The 18,614-nt window shown below is 45.4% G+C and overlaps 1 protein-coding gene across 1 annotated transcript in view; it reads left to right on the top strand.

Moving 5' to 3' along the window:
* Nucleotides 1–9,602: 9,602 nt before the first annotated feature.
* atic (5-aminoimidazole-4-carboxamide ribonucleotide formyltransferase/IMP cyclohydrolase) overlaps nucleotides 9,603–18,614 on the top strand; it is a 33,549-nt gene continuing 24,537 nt past the window's right edge. The window contains 2 exon segments of the mRNA XM_033024332.1: nucleotides 9,603–9,675; nucleotides 17,547–17,673. Coding sequence (XP_032880223.1) covers nucleotides 9,657–9,675; nucleotides 17,547–17,673 — 146 coding nt within the window. The 5' untranslated portion in view covers nucleotides 9,603–9,656.

An 18,614-nucleotide genomic window follows, 5' to 3' on the forward strand; every position in this document is an offset into this window, starting at 1 on the left:
AAGATGGCAAGATCTAAGAATAGTCTTTAAAAAAATGAGACAGGTTGGAAAGATTTAAGAAGGAATTGCAGCACTTGGCTTCAAGGCAGGTCCATTATTGTTGAAGTAATGAAAATGGAGGATTGCACAAATGTGCAGCAATGGAGGGCGGCTAAGGTCTTGGAGCGGATGTGGTTTATGGAGACATAGAGGGGTGATATCAAAGGAGTAGGGGATGGGGGAGGGGGCGGATACCTCCAAATGCCAGAATGAGAGTAGTGAACAAAAGCCAGTCAGGAGAGATTTTCGCTTGGTTGTAGTAGGAGCTTTCCTCATGGAAATGTAAATAAAAGAACGAGATGCTGGAAATCTGAAAGAAATAGAACATGCTGGAAACACTCAGCAGGTCAGGCAGCATCTGTGGAGAGATGGGGTTCATGTCTGATATATGCTGTCAAACCTGAAACACTGATCCTGTTTCCCTTTCCACAGCTTTTGCTAGATCTACTGAGTGCCTCTAGCATTTTCTGTTTTTTTAAAGTTAATAATGGAAAGATAGTGCATGTTAAAATGGTAAGAGATTAAAAGGTGCTGGTCTTCTGAGTGCCCGGCACGACTCGGGGCTGAGACGGTGCTCCGGTGGCGGCGGCACGACTCGGGGCTGAGACGGTGCTCCGGTGGCGGCGGCACGACTCGGGGCTGAGACGGTGCTCCGGTGGCGGCGGCACGACTCGGGGCTGAGACGGTGCTCCGGTGGCGGCGACCCGACTCGGGGCTGAGACGGTGCTCCGGTGGCGGCGGCACGACTCGGGGCTGAGACGGTGCTCCGGTGAGGGCGGCACGACTCGGGGCTGAGGCGGTGCTCCGGTGGCGGTGGCCCGACTCGAGGCTGAGGCGGTGCTCCGGTGGCGGTGGCACGACTCGGGGCTGAGACGGTGCTCCGGTGGCGGCGACCTGACTCGGGGCTGAGGCGGTGCTCCGATGGTGGCGGCATAACTCTGGGCTGAGGCGGTGCTCCGGTGAGGGCGGCACGACTCGGGGCTGAGGCGGTGCTCTGGTGGCGGTGGCCCGACTCGAGGCTGAGGCGGTGCTCCGGTGGCGGCGGCACGACTCGGGGCTGAGGCGGTGCTCTGGTGTCTGAGGCGGCGTTCCGGCGGCGGCGACCTGAAACCGGGGCTCAACCGCGGGCCAGTGGATGACATCGTCGGGAGCTCGCAGGTCACAGGCTGGTGACCTGTTTTTACGGAGCTCCCGCGACAACAGCTTAGTCCGCTTGAACTGGGTCGTTCGCGGAGCTCGGTTACCCGATGGGGTACCATCGCCCGGTGGGGTAACACCATATCGCCTCAGCGCAGAGGGAGAATAAGGAGGGAAGAGACAGTGACTTTAAGACTTTTGCCTCCATCACAGTGAGGAGGTGCCTGGTTAACTCACTGTGGTGGATGTTAATTTGTGTTTATTGTGTGTTTTGTTATTTATTATTATATGTATGACTGCAGGCAATTAAATTTTGATCAGACCGAAAGGTCTGAATGACAAATAAAGGAACCTAATCTAATCTAATCTCATACATCAAACACTGGAAGTTTACATGCTGGTATGGAAAGCAACTAGGAAATCAAGTGGCATGTTGACATTTATTGCAATAGAATTTGAGTACAACAGTAGAGACAGCTTGTTCCAGTTAATTAGTAATACTTCATCTGCAATCTTTTCTGCATGTCCAGTCTCCCTATCAAACAGAGAATACATTTGTGATAGAGAGAGTGCGGTGAACTTTCATCGTCAATTCCCTGAAGATGGATTTGTCATAAGGAAGGGAGATTACAACAACTGGATTTTGACTTACATGAGTTTAGAAGAATGATAGGTGGCTTCCTCAACACATGAAAGACTTTAGTGGAGCCTGATGGGGGTGTTTGTGGAGTCTGGGTCTTTATCGGCCGGGTGTCATGAACCAGTGTTCACGATCTCAAAGGAGGTTGCCCATACAGGACTGAGATGAGAAATCATATATTTACCCAAAGTATGATGAATCTTTCTACCCTAAAGAAATTCAGAATGGAGATTGATAGAATTTGTGACATGAAGGGATTCAATAGATGTACTGTGCCATTGATGTGGGAAGATGGCTCTGTGGTAGAATATCAGCCATGATCATTCTGAGTAAAGGAACAGGCATGAAGGCTGAGTGGCCTACTTCTGCTTCTATTTCATCCTCTTGTGTAGCTTTAAATTTTAGACTTCTACTAGACTAAGTGGGACCCGTTGGGTCCCATGTTCACACGGGAAGGCTGGTCCCCCAATGCAATATTCCACCTCTCTACCAATTCCAATATTGGTGGCCAGTGGGGGTGCTTTCTGGAGTGCTAGTATGGGTGGTGTGGGCCGAAGGGACTCGTTTCCAGAGGGCTAGCATGGACATTGTGGGCCGAATGGATTCTTGGGCTGGCAGCTCAGTCACTCAGGCCTGGTGGGCTGGCAGCTCAGTCACTCAGGCCTGGTGGGCTGGCAGCTCAGTCATTCAGGCCTGGTGGGCTGGCAGCTCAGTCACTCAGGCCTGGTGGGCCGGCAGCTCAGTCACTCAGGCCTGGTGGGCTGGCAGCTCAGTCACTCAGGCCTGGTGGGCTGGCAGCTCAGTCACTCAGGCCTGGTGAGCTGGCAGCTCAGTCACTCAAGCCTGGTGGGCTAGCTGAGAAAAATACTGGGGTGAGGTTTAATACTTGCAGGGGAAATACGTATTGATGGGCCGAAGAGACTCCTTCAGGGCTAGTGCAGGCCTGATGGGCCGAAGGGGCTTAAAAAATCAGAGTGAAATCTCAGTGAAAGGCACTTTTTCTGGACTTTTCGTGGCCTGGCATGGGCCTTTTGGGCCAAAATGCTCCTCCTGGGCTAATACCGGCATTTTGGGCAAAAGGGACTGGTTTCTCAGCTAATAGGGGCCTTGTGGGCCGAAATTTGTGGTTTCAGGCAGGCCAAACAACTCCATTTCATTTCCATTTCATTTCAAGCACAGAGCAGGCCAAGCCAAACAGCTCATTGCATTTTCATTTGTATTTCCATTGCCATTGCATTTTCAAGCAAAGGGCAGGCCAAACACCTCATTGCATTTTCATTTCACTTCCATTGCCATTGCAGTTTCAAGCAAATGGGCAGGCCAAACAGCTAGTTGCTTTTTCATTTCACTTCCATGCCATTGCAGTTTCAAGCACTGGGCAGGCCGAACAGCTGATTGCATTTTCATTTCACTTCCATTCCCATTGCAGTTTCAAGCACAGGGCAAGCCAAGCCAAAGAGCTGATTGCATTTTCATTTCATTTCCATTACCATTGCAGTTTCAAGCACAGGGCGGGCCAAGCCAAACAGCTCATTGCATTTTCATTTCACTTCCATTGCCATTGCAGTTTCAAGCACAGGGCAGGTGAAGCCAAACAGCTCATTGCATTTTCATTTCATTTCCATTGTCATTGCAGCACAGGGCAGACCAAGCCAAACAGCTGATTGCATTTTGATTTCATTTCTATTGCCATTGCAGTTTCAAGCACAGGGCAGGCCAAGCCAATCAGCTCATTGCATTTTCATTTCGTTTCCATGGCCATTGCAGTTTCAAGCACAGGGCAGGCCAAGTCAAACAGCTGATTGCATTTTCATTTCATTTCCATTGTCATTGCAGTTTCAAGCACAGGACAGGCCAAACAACTCATTTCATTTTCGTTAAGGGCTAACAAATCATTTACTGCAAGTACATTGCAGACTCAGAGTTCAGTTGATTCACAGCCTAGAATGAGAGTTGTGACCTCTCCCTCGTGATCTTGCAGATTGACTGAGTCATGTTCAGGCATTCCAGGGGTTTTATAGTCCTGCCCCCCCCCCCCCCCCCCCCCCACAGAATGAGCGTTACCTTAATCGTGGTGATTGACAGGCAAGAGGATCTCAAGGTTTTTTTAACACTCATAATTTTTTTAATTTTTCATCGATGGGAAAAATCCTCGGGGCCTGCTCAGTGGAGGAGGACTGTGAGTACGATGGCCAAAAATCATAGCGATATATAGTAGCGTTTTTCTAAAATCAATATACAGCGCAGCCAGGAAGTGGTCAAGCTGAAACTTTTAATTATATAGATGGTTAATCTGGGAGTCAAAGGTGGAAAGTTCAGAAGAGATTTATAAGGCTGTTCCGGGACTTGAGGGACTAAGTTATAGGGAGAGGTCGGGCAGGTTAGGACTTTATTGCCCGGAATTTAGGAAACTGAAGAGTGATCTTCACAATATCTATAAAATCGTGAGGAGCATAGATAGATTAAATGCAAAGAGTTTTTCCCCCATGGTTGGAGAATCAAGAACCAGAGGGCTTAGGTTTAAGGTGAGAAGCGAAAGGAAGGAACCTGAAGGGTGAGTTTTTCACACAGAGGTTGATATGTATATGAAATTAGCTTCCAGATGAAGTAGTTGAGGCAGAGGGGGGGGGAGTCAGTCTTAGTTTACCCACGGCAGAAGGGGGTTAGTAAAGTTTGATAGCCACAGGGAAGAAGGATCTCTTGTGGCATTCTGCCCTGCATCTTGCTTGAACCAGTCTGTTGCTGAAGGTACTCCTCAGTTTGATCACTGTGTCATGGAGGTAGTGAGCTGTATTGTCCAGGACTTTCCGCAGTTTGAGGAGCATCCTCCCCTCTAAGACCACCTCCACTCCTTTTCAACTCCACCCCTAGGATGGAGTCGGCCTTCCTGAAGAGTTAGTTGATCCTATTGACGTCCGCAGCCTTCGCCCTGTTGCCCCAGCACACAACAACAAAGAAGATGGCACTAGCTGCCACCGGTTGGTAGAACTGCAGACGTTGAAGGAGCAGAGCCTTCTCAAAAAGTACATCTGGCTCTGTCCCGCAGGGCCTCAGCGTTCCTGGACCAGTCCAGTTTACTGTCCAGGTCCACTCCAAGGTATTTATATATAATTTCAAGTCAAAACATGAGGCCTCTCTGAGATAATCTGCCCCAATAGCCTTCTTCTATGTTGTAAGAAAAGATAACAAATTATGACATCCTTCATCAGAAAAATAATTGGCCTGAAATATTAACCCCTTTTCTCTTTTCGCAGATCCCTTCTGACCAAAGCTCCTCTAGATCTTTGCTTCTGACCTAGATGAGTATTTTCAGAAATGTATCTTTTTATTTTATATTTCTATCACTGAGCAAACTTTTGACCAATCTTCAAACATTTAATTAGGTCTTGCTCGCAGAGATAAGACTCCTACCCCTGGTCAGTATGTGCTCATAATAAAACATCCCTTTAAAAGTCACTTTTACGCAACAGGCTAGTTATGAGCGATAGCCATATTCTCTCTAGTGAACAGAGCTTTCGCCTCTCCCACGGAGGATATCTGCTTCAGAATCATGTGTATGTTCCTTACATGTTTACGTTCCTTACAGATAACCTTGATTGGTAATTTGTTCGCCCAAATTCAGTTATAAAAAACAGGTCTAAATTCTGCATTAGGATTTGTTCTTTTACAACATATTTTATACCACGGTCAAAGCTTGAGTGGCATAAAAATATATTCCAACACATTTTTTTTTTTTTGCTGTAGCGTGCATATATTTACTCCATGATTATTTAGGACATATTGGGCCAGATATTGTGCAGTGGATTTATTTTCTATTGAGAAGGGCAATAAATATTAACAACATTAGGAAGACCAGTAAGGTGAATGAGGAGAATTGCTTTTGCTATGTTCAACAATGTCTGAAGGGGCTGTGAAAGCTGGTTCAATAATATATTTCAAGAATAATTGAATAAATACATGAGGATGTGAAGTTCTTACTGGAATCTGAGGAAAGAGCAGATCACACCCTTGTCCAGGCCCAAGTGCAAACCCAGGAGAAAATCCTTTGATTTATCCACATTCAGGTGGGCACTGACCAGGAGCAGGGGGACAGTGAAGCAAATGGGATCATGCGAGGTGGGATCATGGCCAAATAAACTCACTCAGAGGAAATGATTGCTGCTCCTGAAAGACTAGTAACATGGCAGTGCGAAGAAATATAATTGCTTTGACATGAGGCACTATCTTGTGAATCTTATTTGCTATTGATAAAAACAGGACAGTGCATGATTTGATCATGAGCCTCAGCTAATGGGATAAACTTATTGCAATTCAGTCATGTGAGCCATAAGTGGAATATAGTCGAATTGTCCCACACAATAATTCACTTAAACCCTTTTGCTATTATTAGGGTGTTCGTTTCGAAGTTAAAATTGGTAAACTGGGAGGAATGTGTGCAGACGGATGCATTGGGTTTAAATCTTGCATTTATATAGTACTTTGTAATTTCTCAGAGTGCTCTAAGGAAATGGTATGTTAGATGACCAGAGTCTTTGTGGAAAAAGTAGGTTCAGTGGGTTGCACTATCATCACTGTTATAAGATCATGCATCCAATCCACATTCATGCACCCAAGGGGCAGTATAGTGGTGCAGCTGGTGCAGCTGGTGCAGCTGGTGAAGCTGCTGCCTCACAGCACCAGAGACCAGGGTTCGATCCTGACCTCAGGTGCTGTTCGTGTGGAGTTTGCATGTTCTCCTGGTGATTGTGTGGGTTTCACCCGTTTTCCTCCCACATCCCAAATCCGCGCAGATTTGTAATTTAATTGGCCTCTGAAAATCGTCCCTGGTGTGTAGGGAATGGATGAGAGTATCCATGCTGTACCTCCAAACTAAACATCTAAAGCTTTGAACTAAACCTAGAAATTAGAGTGTGTTACATCCGAGATCTCACCAGTTGATGAGATGTTAATCTGGGGCACCCAACCTTGTGGACAGAATGACCCAATGGAAGTATTTTGGAGTGTTAGGCTTTCTGTCCTTTGATGCATTGTGGGATCGTGCAACGCAACATTTGTAGATGTGTTTCTTTGCTATCCTTAAAATTGTACGGAAATTATTTTAAGGTCCTTCAGAGTATGAAAGGTGTAACATTAGAGGATGCATAGGGGGACTTACCTACTTATGCTGCAAGGGGTTTGTTTCTCCCTCGGGCCCTCAGTGCTGAGGATGACTTACTTCATTATTTCTGGTGAATGGAAGATGTCTCTGGGTGAATTATTTCAAAGTGTAATGGTCATTGCACAACAGTTACCTCATAGTCTTATAGTGACCATATAATGATGTCTGAATACATTGATGAGGAGATTCCAGACAACAAGAGATCATGGTCTGCTGCTGCAAATGGACATTGATGTTTGCTCACATATTATGTTGCCCATAATCACTTCATCCATCATCCTAAATATCCATCCCCTCCACCACTGGACACATTGTGCACCATATACAAAATGCACTGCAGTGACTTGCCCAGACTACTGCAACAGCATCTCCTGCTATCCCCACTGCCAAAAGAACAAGAAAAACAGCACAGGCATCACCAGTTTCCACATGCTCCAAGTTGCATAATGCCTTGACTTGGACTATCTAATCGGTCTTTAAATGTTTGGGTCTACTCCTGGAACTCCCTCTCTCCACAACCGAACTGAGGATGCACTTTCAACAGGACTGCAGCAATTTAAGAAGGCAGCTTGCTATCACCTTCTCGAGGGCCATTTGGGATGAACAATAAAGGCCGGTTAGCAAAGATGGAGTGAATCCGACAGGTCATCAAGCACATCAAACTCCACAGACACAGGGGACAAAGTTATACCCATCATCACCCTCATCCTAATGCTCACCTTAGTATATGGCTGCATCAGGCTGAGTGGAGAGCCAAATCAGGTGGGCACTGAGTATCACTACCGGTTGAGGTTCTACTTGTCCCCAGTGTTGCAAAGGATGGATCTGGCACTGATACCACACAATGTGTCAGTCAGCTGGACATTGCCGCACCACTGTACTTTTTGGAAAGGTTCTTCCAGCCCAACACCTTTGACCATAAGTCATTGGGTAGTGTTCAGCCTGGAACATTGCACAGGCACTGTGGGACATGATAGGTCCTGTGGAGTGGTTCCCTGAGCAGTTATTTTGGTGAAATGCCTCAATGCCAGAACACACCAACAAGCTTGGTTGGTGGTAACAGGGACTCTCAGTCAGATCCTTCTTGTACCGTCCAAGTCTCATGCCCATTGCCCTTGGGACGGCTGCTATGGAGAGGAGACTGTGGATTTGTGGAGAGGGTCTAGAGAAGGATGCAATGGTCCTTGTCACGGTTAATCCTCAACAGCTCCATAACAGTTTAATGAACTGTTCCCAGGGACACATTTAGAGAAGGGTATCAAATGCCACGGGAAGACCATCAAGTTGTGAAAGACACTCTTTGGTCTGCTCTCATTTTGTTGATCTCCCAGTAGAGCGATATATCCATCGTGAAATGTTGGCGACTGGCCCATACCAGACATCAGGAGTGCATGCTGAAGGACTCACCGAAGCTTGATGCAGACGACACAAAGGCTCTGGGGGGAGGACCACAGTCTTGGATCCTTCCACTGCTGGCCATTGAGAGGTAGAGTCTGGTGGGGATACCCCTCTAATAAAGGAAGGAATATCACCACAGAGAACCACATGTGTGGCAATGGCATTTTGTTTGAAGATGGGTGCACACTGAGTACAACACTATTTAATATATTGACTAAGAATATATTAAGAGATTTTGCATGGGTTTTTTGTACATTGGTTTTATTCTGAATAAAGTTTATTTTTCAAGTAAAAATAAATAAATGCTGCCTTTGCCAATGATGCTGCAAATGAAAAGGAGCACATTTATGTCTATTCGCCATAATATAGAATGGGTTTACTAGGCCTGTACAATAGGCTATATGCTGTAAAATAGGTATATTTGCTCTATGATTATTTATTTACTGGAGTGTAGATGATTTTCCTGCAAAAATAGGTATTTAATGTGCAGGTTATTGGCTGCACGGTTGGTTTATTTGTTGTATATCAGTTATATTTTGTGCAATGGCTGATTTATTGGCGATAGAACGGGTCAGCTGCTGTGTTACTCCAACGTATCTTTTTTTGCAAATCAGCATCTAGTTACTTGTTTTTCTTTTTTTGCGAGATAGTTGTTTATTCGTTATACATCAACTCTATTTGCAGTACAGTTGGTTAATTGCTGTACAAATTAGCATATTTGTGCTAGTCGGTTATTTACTGTATAAATTAGCTTATTTGCGGTACAGTTGGTTATTTTCTGTATAAATGAATTTATTAGCGGTGCAGAGGGTTATTTGTTGTTCACCAAGTTTACCTTCGGTGCAGTAGATCTATTTGCTAAACTTGTGTAAGAAGAAACGGCATATGCTGGTTTACACCTAATATGGACACAGAATGCTGGAGTAACAGGGTTACTGTGCTACCTATTTGTTAAGCTTTTCAGGCAATGCATTTCTTTCCTGCAACGTTGTTTTTCTGTCCCTAACTCACTGCCACGTGCGACCAAAAGGATATTCTTGCAGTTATTTTTTGCTGAGTTACATGGATGAGTTAAAGTTTTGGTGTAATAATGCACACAGCATAATGCGCGCAAATGCAAGCACGCCCAAAGATCATAGAGCACGCCTAGAGGATCCTCTAGTGTCTTTGAGCACGCCGGCCTCTCCCGGCTCCGCCTGCGCCCCAGCCTTCCGCTGGCTGCTCCGCCCAGCAGCGCCCACGTGTTGTCGGAGCTGGAGCTGGAGCAGAGCGGGCAGCGTCACGATGGCATCCTCCGAGCTGGGTGAGGCGGCGTTTGCACGGTTCCTGGGTGGTGGAGGGGGGACTCGGGGGGGGGGGGCAGAGATGGAGTCTGCGCTGACCCTCTGGCGCAGGCGGAAAGGAATTTGCACCGCGCGTCTGCTCTCTGTAGTTTGGGAGAGGAGTCCGCACACCCTCCCCGGTTACCCTGGGCTGGGGTTGTGCTGTTTCCCCGGCATCGAGATTCCTAACCACTTGGGAATCGAGAGGGTTTTGTCTGGATCTCGGGATACCTGGAAATGGAGAGAGCGATTAGTATGGATTTGCAAATCAATACTAATCGCTCTCTGTTTCCGGGGCGGGGGGTGGGTTTGCTTGAATTTCTAGGCACATGAGCTGGGTTTGCATGGGTTGTTAGACACTTGGGAGCGAGAGGAAAGGTTTGGCCAGTTACCTGGGTTTTGGGAGTGTGAAATGTTTAGTTTTTTTTATGGGGGGGGGGGGGGGGTTATGACGCAACAAAAACTTTTCTTTGTACCTTGGTACACGTGGGAATAAACCCCTTTTTGAGGTTGGGGTTCCTATTGTGTACTGAATGAATGAATAAGTTTATTGGCCAAGTATATTCACATACAAGGAATTTGCCTTGGTGCTCCGCTTGCAAGTGACAACATGACTGACAATGATAGTTAGGAATGACACATAAAACATTAATAATAAAACATTATCGATTAAACATGTGAATTAAATAAAATACCAGAGCAAAAGGAGGCTACAGATTTTGGTTATTGAGTAGAGCTACTACTCGTGGAAAAAAGTTGATTTTATGTCTGGCTGTGGCAGCTTTGACAGTCCAGAGTCACCTTCCAGAGGGAAGTGATTCAAAGAGTTTGTGGCCAGGGCCAAAGATGATCTTACCCGCACGCTTACTGTAGCAATGTTACAAAATTTTGAGATTTTAAAAATCAAGTCTGCAATTTATCCCATCAGATAAAGCATAAAAATAAGTTTAATTTGACACCTAATTCACTTTCATATCTCAAGTATTAAAAAAGTTATGGCCATTTTCATACTCGGAAATTAGCATCTTGTTCCCTATTGATTTTCTATGGACATAACAAAAAAGCTGTGATCGTGGACAGTCAAAAGCCCATAGCTTTCTTAAAAATTAAGAGAACTGAATGAATTTTTCAGTTATCATAGATTGAAGCATTCTGAAACAAATATAAAATAATCTTACTTAGATGACCTGAAATTAAAGCATATAATTAGTTAGTTACCAACTTGTAGCTAATTCCAAACTTCAATTACTAGATCTAAACATCTATCCATTTCTTAATAAATGATTAACATTTTTAAATAGCCTAAGTGTCCAAATAATATTCACAAATAATTCACAATAAAACATGATTTTTAAATCTCATTTACATTAATTTATAGGCCAAATGGAAGGAATTTAGTGTTTAATTGCTGTAAATTAAAGTTCATTTAAATCAGCTTTCTAGTGGGATCCTGTGAACGCGCTGGTTTAGAACGTTCACATTGCGGTAGATTTGTGCCCTCAAATGCCCAGAAAAATACTGCGGGATATAATGGGCCCAAAATTAGCTACTCGCAACATTAAACTTTGTATAAAGGGATCTTAAGAAGCCCTTTTTAACGTAAAAATAAACAGCCTACCTTCCGTTTTCCCCTGTATGAGATCCGGCCGGTTGCCGGCGGTCGGGGGTTTAGAGGTTAATTTTTAACCTACTATAACAAGTAAATAAAGCCCTTAAAACTAATAATAGCTCAAGGGGTCACAGCTTAAGGATAAGGGGGAAATCCTTTAAAACCGAGATGAGAAGAACTTTTTTCACACAGAGAGTGGTGAATCTCTGGAACTCTCTGCCACAGAGGGTAGTCGAGGCCAGTTCATTGGCTATATTTAAGAGGGAGTTAGATGTGGACCTTGTGGCTAAGGGGATCAGAGGGTATGGAGAGAAGGCAGGTACGGGATACTGAGTTGGATGATCAGCCATGATCATATTGAATGGCGGTGCAGGCTCGAAGGGCCGAATGGCCTACTCCTGCACCTAATTTCTATGTTTCTATGGGAGGGAATCTTCCAGCGATTTTTCGTTAATAATTAACTAGGCTGAAAAACCTCGATTTGAACAGCCTAGGGAAAATCGCGTTTTAAACCCGCCCCCCTCTAAACGGCGCCAAAATCGCGCACATGGGCTGGGACAGATTTTCAGCTACGCTTCAGGTACGTTTTGCAACATACCTACTTACTGGCCCTCGCAGTGTTTAGTTCGTCAATGGAGGGAGGTATGCAGCCAGACGATTCACTGCAGCCTTCATGCTTGGTGGCTGAGCCAAACCAGACCATGATGGAGAAGGTGAGGACCGACTCTACGATGGCCGCATAGAATTGGACCATCATTGCCTGTGGCAGATTGTGCTTCCTCAGCTGCCACAGGAAGTACATCCTCTATTGTGTCTTTTTGACTGGAGTTGATGGTGCCCAGCTGTGTCACTTCCTGTCTGTAGGCAGATTCCTCCCCATCCTGGATCAGTCCAATCAGGGTTACGTCATCCCCAAACTCGAGAAGCTTGACAGAGGAGTCAGTAGAGGTGCAGTCGTTGGTGTAGAGGAGAGGGGAGAGTACGCAGCCCTGCGGTGCTCCTATTCTGAGGGTTTGCGGGTCTGAGATGTGCTTTCCCAGCCTCGCATGCTGCTTCCTGTCTGTCAGGAAGCTGGTGATCCACCGACAGAGGGGTTCAGGCACAGTCATCTTGGAAAGTTTGGAGTGGCTCTGGCACAATAGTGTTGAATGCAGAGCTAAAATCAACAAACAAAATCCTCGCATAGGTCCCCTAGGTGCTGGAGGATGAAGTGCAGGCTCAGGTTGACTGCGTCATCCAAAGATCTATTGGCCCGATATGCAAACTGCAGAGGGTCCAGCAGGGGGTTTGTGATATTTTTCAACATGGCCAGCACAAGCCTCTCAAGGGTCTTCATGACTACCGAGGTCAGTGCGGCAGGCCTGTAGTCATTAAGACCAGTAATCCTTGCCTTTTTGCGTACAGGGACAATCGTGGAGAATTTGAAGCAGGCAGGGACAGTACAGGTTTGCAGGGACTGTTTGAAAATGTCGTAGAAACATAGAAAATAGGTGCAGGAGGGGGCCATTCGGCCCTTCGAGCCAGCACCGCCATGTCAATGTGATCATGGCTGATCATCCCCAATCAATAACCCGTGCCTGCCTTCTCCCCATATCCCTTGATTCCACCAGCCCCTAGAGCTCTATCTAATCTCTTAAATCCATCCAGTGATTTGGCCTCTGTGGCAGGGAATTCCACAAATTCACAACTCGCTGGGTGAAAATGTTTTTTCTCACCTCAGTCTTAAATGGCCTCCCCTTTATTCTAAGACTGTGGACCCCGGTTCTGGACTCGCCCAACATTGGGAACATTTTTCTTGCATCTAGCTTGTCCAGTCCTTTTATAATTTTATATGTTTCTATAAGATACCCCCTCATCCTTCTAAACTCCAGTGAATACAAGCCTAGTATTTTCAATCTTTCCTCATATGACAGTCCCACAATCCCAGGGATCAATCTCGTGAACCTACGCTGCACTGCCTCAATCGCAAGGATGTCCTTCCTCAAATTAGGAGACCAAAACTGTACACAATACCCCAGATGTGGTCTCACCAGAGCCCTATACAACTGCAGAAGAACCTCTCCTATACTGAAATCCTCTTGTTATGAAGGCCAACATTCCATTAGCTTTCTTCACTGCCTGCTGTACATCCTTGTTTCATCTTCGTCTACGTCTTCCTTGTTCATCAGATTTAAGTCCTAGTGCAGATAGTTGAGCAATAAACACTGGGTGCAGTATTGAGGGGGTTTAGGATGTGGGATGAGTTTTCATGAGCACAGTCATCTTGGAAAGTTTGGAGTGTAGTAGCTCTGGCACAATAGTGTTGAATGCAGAGCTAAAATCAACAAACAAAATCCTCGCATAGGTGCCCTGGCGGTCTAGGTGCTGGAGGATGAAGTGCAGGCCCAGGTTGACTGCGTCATCCACAGATCCATTGGCCTGGTATGCAAACAGCAGGGGGTTTGTGATGTTTTTCAGCTTTGCTAGCACAAGCCTTTCAAAGGTCTTCATGACTATAGAGGTTAGAGCGACAGGCCTGTAGTCATTAAGACCAGTAATCCTTGCATTTTTGGGTACAGGGACAATAGTGGAGACTTTGAAGCAGGCAGGGACAGTACAAGTTTGCAGGGACTGGTTGAAAATGTCTAGAAGTTCGGCACAGAACTTGAGAGTAGAGGGGGAAACTTTGTCCGGTCCTGTAGATTTCCGGCTTTTCTGTCTTCTGTTCCAAGGAGTGCTGATCGGCGACAGCATCATTATTTCTTTGACTCCGAAAAAGACCTCTAACAAAATGTATCTGAGCCCGTTAACTAATATTAGGAGTCAAGTGTTTTATTGTACCAAAATGGAACAATGACTTCCTACTTGGTAACAACAGGTTTGTAAACACAATACTCAACATGATAAAGGAAGAGTTCTATAAATTTAGCAAAATCCAGTATAGTGTAAAATAAAACAAAGTCTCTAATGCAACCAATGCATTTCAGAATTTAGTTAGAGTTCGTAGTGTTTAATAGTCTGATGGTTGTGGGAAGAACTCCATCTAAACCGTCGACTTTAAAATTAGTAGTTGGAGTAGAACATTCATCTGCTTGAAGTTAGACACAAAATGCTGGAGTAACTCAGTGGGACTGGCAGCATCTCTGGAGAGGAATGGGTGACATTTTGGGTTGAGACCCTTCTTCAGACCTTCAATTTTTGAGCATGTCCTACCGTTTACAGATCGTGGCTCATTTGGCTTGAATATAAACCACATTGCACAAATCTTGAAACATTTCCTTTCTCACTGCCACCTATTGCTTAGCTAGAATCTCTCTTGCTCTATTTTTTTGCATTAAGATATTAAGACTGAATTCAATGCATATTGAGGAACAGAGTTCCAAGGACCAAATGATCAATGTTATTTTTAAACAGTGATCCTTGCACATCTGCTCGATGAGATTGGTCATTCTTTTAAACCAATAAAGGCAGGATCCTCTGCACCGTAATTACGAACAGTTCATTCCAGATCCCCACCATGTAGAAAAGAATAACACTTTTCCTCCTACTGAAATGTTCAGAGTTTTCATGTGTAGAGCTACTCCAGTTCAGCTATTCCTTGTATGTGTGGAGTTTGCACGTCTTCCTCGGGCTGTTACTTTCCTGCCATATGTCAGGGGGTATGGAGAGAAGGCAGGTACAGGATACTGAGTTGGATGATCAGCCATGATATTGAATGGCGGTGCAGGCTCGAAGGGCCGAATGGCCTACTCCTGCACCTATTTTCTATATTTCTATATTCCAATGGTATGCTGGTTGGTAGTTTAAATGGCAATTGTAAATTACCCATCAGTGTACTGTGGGTTAATGGCAATATTCATTAACAGGCTTGGATAAATCTTGTTAAATGTCTATTTTTGGGAATCTAAGAGATAATGAAGCTAATTAATTTTCAGTACCTCAAATAGCCTGTGCAGAAATAGCCATGTGGATTTGTTAGGCAGGTCTACCCTTCCTCCTCCTCCTCCGCCTGGCGTCAGCTCTCAGATACTTCCTCATACTTACCATTGGCAATGACCCCACAGATGAACACCCGGCCATCGTGTCCCAGACTGTTTCTTATTTCAACACCTCTGGCAATCTCCCCTCCACAGTGTCCAATCTTATACTCCAGCCCGCACTGCCTGCTTCTATCTCCTTTCCAAAATCCACAAACAGGACTGCCCTGGCAGACCCATTGTTTGTGCCTGCTCCTGCCCCACTGAACTCTTCTCCACAAACATCAATTCCATCCTATCCCTCCCCCCCTTGTCCAATCTCTTCCAATCTACATCCGAGATACCTCACACGCCCTTCATCTTCAATAAATTTCAATTCCTAGGCCCTCGTGCCTCATCTTTACCAATGTCCCTTTGCACCTCAAGGCCCTCCGATTCTTCCCTGAACAGAGACCCAATAATTTCCCTCTACCAACACTCTCCTCCGCTTGATGGTATTTGTCCTCGCCCTCAACAATTTCTCTTTTGACTCATCTCACTTTTTTTAAAGTTAAAAGCGTAGCAATGGGCACTCACGTGGGTCCCAGCTATGCCTGCATATTTGTTGGTTACATTGAACAGTCTTCCAAACGCATACTGGCCCCATCCCCTAACTCTTTCTCCACGACACTGGCGACTGCATCAGGGCTGCCTCCTGCAGGCGTGCAGAACTCGTTGGTTTAATTAATTTTACTACTAATTTTCACTGCCTTTAAATTAATTTGGACTATCTCTGACACCTCTTTCTATTTTCCTGACCTCTCTTGTCTCCATCACAGGGAACAGTCGATTGACTGACGCCTACTACAAACTCACTGACTCCCATAGTCATCCGGGCTACACCTATTCCCGCCGTCGTGCACCACCTCTTGCAAAGACACTATACCCTACTCTCAATTTCTCCGTCTCCATTGCATCTGCTTCCAATATGAGGCTTTCCATTCCAGGACATCAGGGATATCCTTTCTTTAGTAAACATGGTATTCCGCCCTGTTGTCTTGATGGATTCCCTCACTGGTGCCTGTGTCCCGTAGTTCTGCTCGTGCTTCCCCAGACACGGATAGAGTTCCCCATGGACCTCGCCTTTCACCCTACCACCATCCACATCGAAAACATCATACTCTGACATTTCTTTCACCTCAAACGTGATACCACCACTAGTCACATCTTCCCAGCCCCATCTCTTTCTGCCTTCCACAGAGACCTCTCCTCCTTGGTTCACTCATCTCTTCCTACTCAAACCACCCCTCTCTAGGTACTTTCCGCTGCAATTTCAGGGGATGTAACACCTGTCCCGATACCCCCTCCCTCACCTCCATGCAAGGACCCCATCAGTCCTTCCAGGTAAGACAGGGGTTCATGTGCACCTCCTCTAACCTCATTTACTGCATCCAGTGTTCCCAAAGTCGTCTCCTTTACATTGGCAAGACCAAGCATCGACGCGGCAACCGTTTCGCCGAACACTTGCAAATGGTCTACAAGATATCCCAGTTGCTAACCATTTTAACTCCTCTTTCCATTCCCATACTGATCCTTCTGTCCAGGGCCTCCTTCATTGCCAGAGGGAGGCCACATGCAAACTGGAAGAACCTCGTATTCTGCCTTGGTAGCATGAGTGTTGAATTCTTCAAATTTAGGTTACTAACGAAACCACCCCTCCCCCTGCCTCTCCTGTGCTCCACCTGAACTTGCACCTCTTTCTCCCCTTCCATTTCTTCACAATTCGCAGTTCGTCAATCCTTTTGTCTCACACCTTCTGTCTTTTCATCACTGTCCTTTGTCCAACCATATTTCTAACAAACCTCCCTTACCTTCGGCCCATCAATCCCATGCCAACCAGCAATCTCCATACACTTGCACTATCCTACACACCAGGGACAATTTATAATCTTTGCCAAAGCCAATTAACCTACAAACCTGTACGTCTTTGGAGTGTGGGAGGAAACCGGAGCACCTGGGGAAAACCCACAGGGAGAATGTATAAACTCTGTATAGACAGCACCCTTAGTCAGAATCAAACCCGGGTCTCTGGTGCTGTGAGGTAGCAACTCTACCGCTGTGCCACCAGTCCGTTGATAATGTTAAGTCTGAGTTTAATAGATTGTTAACCAATTTTATTGAGGGATACAGAGTAAAGACAGGAGTATGGATCACAGATCAGCCTTGCCTTGGCCCAATGCAGAGAAGACTTGAATTTAATGGCCTACCCCTCTGCTACTTGTGTGACTCTGTTATTTTTGTCTTGCAGCGTTGCTGAGTGTCTCTGATAAGACTGGTCTGGTGGACTTTGCCCGGAGCCTGGATTCCATCGGTCTCTCCCTGGTGGCATCTGGCGGGACAGCAAAGGTTCTGCGCGATGCTGGGCTCACTGTCAGGTGAAGGATGAGGAGAGATGCGAGCCATTTGTTAACGCATGGCTCTGCTCAGATACTCAAGCATGGAACAAACTTCTGTGTCCCGTAATCGTGTGCAGTAGACCAGCTTAGCCTTTCTGTTTTAAGTAGATACTAAGGCCGTGGTTCAATCAGCTGTTAAATAAATAATTAGAAATGTCCAAATTTCAAAATTTGGAAATGTTCAATCAAATCATAACAATTAGTATTATTTTGAACTGGGAAGTGCAAGTCATTTTATCATTCTTGCACCAGTTTATTTTTCCACCATCCATAAGGTCCTCGGTGAAGTGTAGTGGAAATCTTTAAACTGTGTGCGCTGAAGTGTATCAGTCAAAGTACTATTGGGAATAAATGGGTTGTCATTGATAAGTACTAGCTGCAAGATGTTTCTCTGCAGCACTCACGAAGTAACTAAATACTTAAAATGACAAAAGGTGCAAGGGCTCAAATGAAAGAAAAAAAACAAATATCTTTCAATAAACTGACACTAATGCAATAAACTGCGTTGCTGTTAAGTTGCACTCGTCTGTGATCTTTGATGTATAATGTGGAGACTTATCTGCCAGAGATATTGGAAATAAGTTTGCCTACGACAGAAATTGGTGCTTTGGATAGTAAAAAGGATTGTCTTAGATTACAGAATGATATTCACCAACAAATGCAGGCAAGTTGAATGGACCAACAACAGATGGGAAGTAATCCTGACAATTACAGTTTGGAAGGTGTAATAAGGCAGGGATATACATCACGAATGGTAGCCCCCCCTCCCCCCTCCCCCCCCCCCCCTCCCCCCTCCCCCCCCAAAGCAGGTGGATTGAGTAACAGAGGGATCCAAATGTAAAGTAAAAAGTATAAAATATTGTCCTGGAGCCTTAGCTGCTGAGCTAAGAAACATTGGAGCACGCTGTCAGTCTAGGAGC

This window comes from Amblyraja radiata, chromosome 7, assembly GCF_010909765.2.
Source record: "Amblyraja radiata isolate CabotCenter1 chromosome 7, sAmbRad1.1.pri, whole genome shotgun sequence".
NCBI classification, from domain to species: Eukaryota; Metazoa; Chordata; class Chondrichthyes; order Rajiformes; family Rajidae; genus Amblyraja; species Amblyraja radiata.